Source organism: Danio rerio, chromosome 5, assembly GCF_049306965.1.
Source record: "Danio rerio strain Tuebingen ecotype United States chromosome 5, GRCz12tu, whole genome shotgun sequence".
NCBI classification, from domain to species: Eukaryota; Metazoa; Chordata; class Actinopteri; order Cypriniformes; family Danionidae; genus Danio; species Danio rerio.
Genome location: NC_133180.1, coordinates 67,445,598 through 67,451,853, shown reverse-complemented (window position 1 = coordinate 67,451,853; position 6,256 = coordinate 67,445,598). Strand labels below are relative to the sequence as shown.

The 6,256-nt window shown below is 36.2% G+C and overlaps 2 protein-coding genes across 5 annotated transcripts in view; both read right to left on the bottom strand.

Moving 5' to 3' along the window:
• The window catches only part of lrwd1 (leucine-rich repeats and WD repeat domain containing 1), a 779,065-nt gene that overhangs the window by 698,323 nt on the left and 74,486 nt on the right, over positions 1-6,256 (bottom strand). The gene's annotated exons all lie outside the window — the stretch shown is intronic.
• The window catches only part of bckdk (branched chain ketoacid dehydrogenase kinase), a 45,721-nt gene continuing 41,471 nt past the window's right edge, over positions 2,007-6,256 (bottom strand). For 2 of the 3 annotated variants that reach the window (XR_012405733.1, XR_012405730.1), the window contains exon 11: positions 2,007-3,582. Coding sequence is in view for 1 of the 3 variants with exons in the window: in NM_213060.2 (NP_998225.2) it covers positions 3,438-3,582 (145 nt within the window). In the remaining 2 variants the exon portion in view is untranslated. The remainder of the gene's footprint in view (positions 3,583-6,256) is intronic. The other variant, NM_213060.2, reaches the window with a different exon arrangement.

Here is a 6,256-nt window from a genome sequence, read left to right as displayed (position 1 = left end):
GACTCACAACGAGCCAAAGAGCAGATTTTTACAAATAAAACATGTACTAGCCTGGAAATATGTGTGTAAATATACTGTATGAGTAAGTTTTAACAAACGTTATTGAAACATCTTATGTCAATGTATATTGAGACATTACTAAATAAATTTGAACAATATATATATATATATATATATATATATATATTTAGGTTGTAAAGGACTATTTGAGCTGCCTTTTTTAATAAACCCGTAATAAAGACCGAATTCATGGACTAAAACAGCGCGCTGAGTTAAAAGAATCACTGAATCGGTTGTTTGAACAGTTTCTTTAAAGTAAAACGTTTCAAAGAATTGGTTCGCGCGGATGATTCGGACTAGTTGTGTCACGTGATCTCTCCTACGTTTGGGTGCTGGTGTGTCTGTAATATCTGTTCATTATCATCCCGGAATCATTTCTTTAATCAAATGAATTTTTACTTTCTCTGCTATTTTACATTAATCCTCTATGTCGAGGCATGACATGGCAACCAATGTCTAAACCATATACGTCTAAACGCGCGAAATGATTGACAGGCCTTAAGTGGCCTCTGATTGGTCAGTTTAGACGTGGGTCGGCCCCCTTTAGTGTGATTTCCATACATTTGAGTAATATACAAACGCGGAGTCATATTTAGGACGTTTTACCTTGCTTGATATATTCGTGTACTAAGTCGACACAACTATTAAAAGCAAAATTCTAATTATTGTAGCCAAAATTTGTGCGTGTGTCTATATACACTCACCGGCCACTTTATTAGGTACACTTGTCCAACTGCTCGTTAAGGCGAATTTCTAATCAGCCAAGGCTGGTCTGAGTATTTCAGAAACTGCTGATCTACTGGGATTTCCAAACACAACCATCTAGGGTTTGCAGAGAATGATCCAAAAAGGGAAAATATCCAGAGAATGAGTTCTGTGGGCGCAAATGCCTTGTTGATGCCAGAGGTCAGAGGAGAATGGCCAGACTGGTTCGAGCTGATAGAAAGGCAACAGTGACTCAAAATAACCACTTGTTACAACCGAGGTCTGCAGAAGAGCATCTCTGAACAAACAACACATCGAACCTTGAGAAGAATGGGCTACAGCAGTAGAAAACCACACCAAGTGCCACTCCTGTCAGCGAAGAACAGAAAACTGAAGCTACAATTGGCACAGGCTCACCAAAATTGGACAATAGAGGCTTTCTGCTGTGACATTCAAATGGTAAGGTCGGAACAACATGAAAGCAAGGACCCATCCTGCTTTGTATCAACAGTTCATGCTGGTGGTGGTGTAATGGTGTGGAGAATGTTTTCTTGGCGGATTTTGGGCATCTTGTCAATGCCACAGCCTTCCTGAGTATTGTTGTTGACCATGTCCAACCATTTATAACCACAGTATACCCATCTTCTAATGGCTACTTCTAGCAGGATAACGCGCTATGTTGTAAACCTTGAATTATCCCAAACTGGTTTCTTGAACATGACAATGAGTTCACTAAACTCGAATGGCCTCCACAGTCACCAGATCTCAATCCAATAGAGCACCTTTGAGATGCGGTGGAACAAAAGATTTGCATCATGAATGTGCCGCTGACAAATCTACAGCAACTGCGTGATGCTATCATGTTAATATAGACCAAAATCTCTGAGGAATATTTCCAGTACCTTCTTGAATCTAAGCCACAAAGATTTAAGGCAGTTCTGAAGGCAAAAGAGGGTCCAAACCAGTAAGGTGTACCTAATAAAGTGGCCATGAGTGAATATAATTAAATATTATATATAAAAATATATATAATTATATATAAATATAAACACAAAATGTAAAATACAAACAAAATTAAAAGAAAATATTGCTCAAACATTTCTTCAAAAGAAATGATATGGCCTTGATTTTGTAAATGATTTTAAGCATAATGAATAAATGCTCTGCAGTTTCTATGTTGGTTTCTGCTTTTTGAAGAGCATAACAATACACATCCAGAGAAAAAGAAATCAAGAAAAATAACTGTTCTTTCATATTTTTATAATGCCCAAAAACTAAGCGTATTTGGCATCTATGCAATGCAAACTCAACATAAAAAAAACAATGAAATAAAATGATCCCATCCTAGGTAACACTCTGGGTGCATCATGCCACAATTTGGCATAGTACAAGAACAAAGGATTCAACATGTGCATGTTAGTTTCATTCTGAATCATCCAAAACCCATCATTACACACCATTCATCAGACTAAATCCTCATCAGTGTGTCCATTTTGTTTTAAGTCAAGGTAATACTCAAACTCCTCCAGCAGGGGGCAAAAGTGGGCAACATATCTGCAGCACTCGAGCACAGAAAATAAATCATACACACTCATAGACACACTTAAGGCTCCTTTTCTTGCTTTAAAATGAGAGAAAAGAAACCACAGGCACAACATTACAAGACGAAACATGTGACGACGAAATAAATGTGTATTTGTGAACTTCTCCAGCAGTTCAATTACTATTTCAAATGTCATTTGGGGACCAATACTAATTAAAGGCATAGCTCACCCTAAAACTATCATTTATTTCCCTCACGGCGTTTTAAACCTTTATGAGTGAATTAAGTTGAACACAAAAGATTATAGATTGAAGAATCCTGGCAGAGATTTACTTCCATAGTAGGAAAAAATACTATTAAAGTCAATTCATGCCAGCATTTTTCTAAATATCTTTTGTGTTTGCCAAAATAATAATTTGAAGGATAAATAAATGGCAGAAGTTACATTTAAGTGAACTCTCCCTTTAAATCCGGTAAACATGTTAAGCTTAACAACATGAACCGGACTGAACCCATCAAAAGGTGTCAAACAAAAGCTATTAACATATATAAACGCTACTTCTCAAAGACAATGACAAAAAAAAAATGATATAACTATGCGCTGGTCTAACCTCAAGCAACCATTTCAAGCAAACTCATATGGTATATAATAACGTGAAATGTCAAAACTGAACAAACTGTTGTGAAGCAAGATGGCGACGTTTCTTCAGTCTTATTTCGTAAGGCAGTCAACCTCTATTCAGAGTTCATAGAAGATCACTAAAAGCCTTTGAGAGTGAACAATACATCTCTCCAGAGTTCGGTTCACTCATATTAGTGATGAAAACCAGGATGTGTCTGTCTGGAAATCATCTTCCGGTGACGCTGGACTGTTAACATGCTTGATTTTAATCTTAAGGCTGATATTTCTTCTTTAAAAAAACAAAACGAAATCACAGTGAACTACACAAACACAACGCTGCAGTGCGAATCCCAAGCACGACACCCCATAATCTTCGGAAAACATGATCCTTGTGTGATGCTTGCGTATAAGGACAGGTAATATGAGTGAAAGGTTAACTGTTGACCATCCGGTTCTGGCTGGAGTCGACCGAGACTGAACAGAAGCGGTTTTAAAAATAGCACAATGTCAAACTCTGAAGCTCTCTCCTTTGCCATCAATGTGTCGAAGGCGCAGGTAGACATCCGTGCCGATGCCCTGCATTGACTGGATGGCCAAGGATCCGCCCAGGTATTCGGCGTACGCTCTGGATGTGGGCAGACCGAAGCCAAACCTGCAGGAGAAAATGAATACAAGCTATTTAACGGGATCGTTCACACCAAAATGTAGAATCTGTCATCAATTACTCATCTTCCACTTGTGTGTGTCTTTATTCTGTTGAACACAGAGGAAGATATTTTGAAGAATGTTGGCAAAAGATTTCCAGTGTTTTTTGCTCCTACTATGGAGATCAATGGCTGAAAAACAGCCCAGAATTCTTCAGAAAATCTTGCTTTGTGCTCAACAGAAGATAGAAATTTATAAAAGTTTACAGTAAATGAAGAGGAAATTTCTATTTTTGTGAAAACACAATCACTTTAAATAAAACAACTTCAATAGACTCTTTCAAAAGGAAGATGTTTTAGTTAGAAAAGCTGGATGTAGGGATGCATGATTTTGGAAAAACATGACACTGTGATATTTTGTTTTGCCATGATATACAGTTGAAGGTTTTTCTTTTTTTAAATATTTGCCAAAGAGGTTCAACAGAGCAAGGAATTTTTCATAGTATGTCTGATAATATTTTTTCCTCTGGAGAAAGACTTATTTATTTTATTTCGGCTACAATAAAAGCAGATATTAATTAAAAAATAATAAACATTTTAAGATCAAAATTATTAGTCTCTTTAAGCCATTTTTTTCTTGATATTCTAGAAGAACAAACCATCGTTATCCGCTTGTTAAGTGTGACGTCACGCGAAGCAGCTTCCGGGTCCAAGCACTATATTCAACTGAATGGGGAGACTCATGAAATGGTCATAATAAACGTTTACAAAGCGAAGGCTTTCGAAAATCACGATCGCAGTGTATATGTCCATGCCTAATATCAGATGGCCAGAAAGTGATTAATTTTTTTTTATAAATTGTTAAATTTTTGGTATTTGATATGCAGCAAGCCCAGAGATTGTTGTGTACTCTATGATTTCTATATAAAATTAACTTTAATGTGTGATAGGAATAAAACGTGATCATAAACGAATGATTTCTCCACTCAAATGAATGGCGGCTTGAACCCGGAAACAGTATTACATACGTCACAAACACGTCACCACTTAACAAGCGGATACAATAACTTGCCTAATTACCCTAACCTGCCTAGTTAACCTAAATAACCTAGTTAAGCCTTTAAATGTCTCTTTAAGCAGTATAGAAGTGTCTTGAAAAATATCCAGTCAAAAATTATTTACTGGAAAGATAAAATCATGGAAAGATAAAATAATATAAGAATTAATTCAATATTAGATGAAGAAGTGACTTCGTTTGAAGATTTTAGTGATTGAAAGTACTAAAATTGAAAGTACTAAAACTGCCAGCAGGTAGCGCAAAGACTTAATAGGTTCATTTGTTCAACTGATTAGTTTAAACTGAAGAAACAACAACAGATGACCGTTTATAAATGAATCACTGAATAATTAGACTGATCGACTCCAAACAAATAACTGCTGTGTTTCTGAGAGATTCAATCGTTAGTGCTGTGGTTTTGCTTTAACATTATTGTAAAATAAAAAAAGGACATTATCATGTAAAAAAAAAAAGGACATTATCATGTATAAAATCTTAATTCATGTTAGCAAATTAGCATTACTACAGGAAACCGTGACCAACTTTAGTTAAGTCAAAGTATCATGTAATATTTAAGACAAGTCCTAAAAGTATAATAACTACATTAACACTTTATATGGCCTCAAATTAAATATATGCAAGACTTTATAGGGATCTGTGCAAACCCTGTTGTGAAGATGTAAAGAGAGAAGCATCGCACTACAGACTTCAGGATCCAGGCTGAACTGGCTGAATCTGGATCACATTGAGCAGACCACATTTAAACACTACACTGAGCTCGCAAGAATGCAAAGAGGCCTGCAAAGTCAGCTCAGCTGCTTTAAGGGGACAAGATGTAAACATTTACATGTGAGGAAAACAACATGATCCTAACCAGCATATCTGTACTAATATATTCAAAGGGAAAGATCACCCAAAAATGTTATTCTATAGTACACTTTTTCCTTAATATGGAAGTCAATGGCTACTAGGTATGGGCTGGTATAAAATTGACGCTATGATAACCTTGGAAAAAATATCAGTGTTTCACAATATTGTGATTACTGCTCTAAAATAAATCATTTTAAAATGTCAGAGTAAAAAACAAAAACGTTTCCTCCTTTGAAAACCATATATTTTATTTGGATAAAATTTTAATATTTTGGAGTTGTAAACCTGTCAGGCTAAATAATTCAAATGGATCAATGACTTCTGCTGTCTTCATCAGTTTCAAAAATGGATTTCTTTACAATTTAAAATGGCATCTTTGGATATCTTTTCTGCTGGAGATACTGTTGTCTAGAGCTGCACAATTAATCGTTAAAAGATCGCGATCTCCATTCGACCCCCTAGACGTTCTTAATCCAGCATTTCAACGATTCTGTCAATCATATTTTCAAGTTCAGGAGAGAAGAAAAGGCGCTTTTGCTCAGTGACATTCACACCTCCAAATGATGTTGAATAAGTCACAATGTACTTGTAAGGTGTAATACACTAAAAAATGTCTTTTTTGTCTTCATATAATGATGTTTTCGCGATTGGAAATCACACGTGACGTGAGCTGCTGACCGTGAGCTGTTATAGAGAGGGCGCGCGTGCTCTACTTAATGATAGACGTCCGCGCGTCTACTTTAGTGAACAGAACC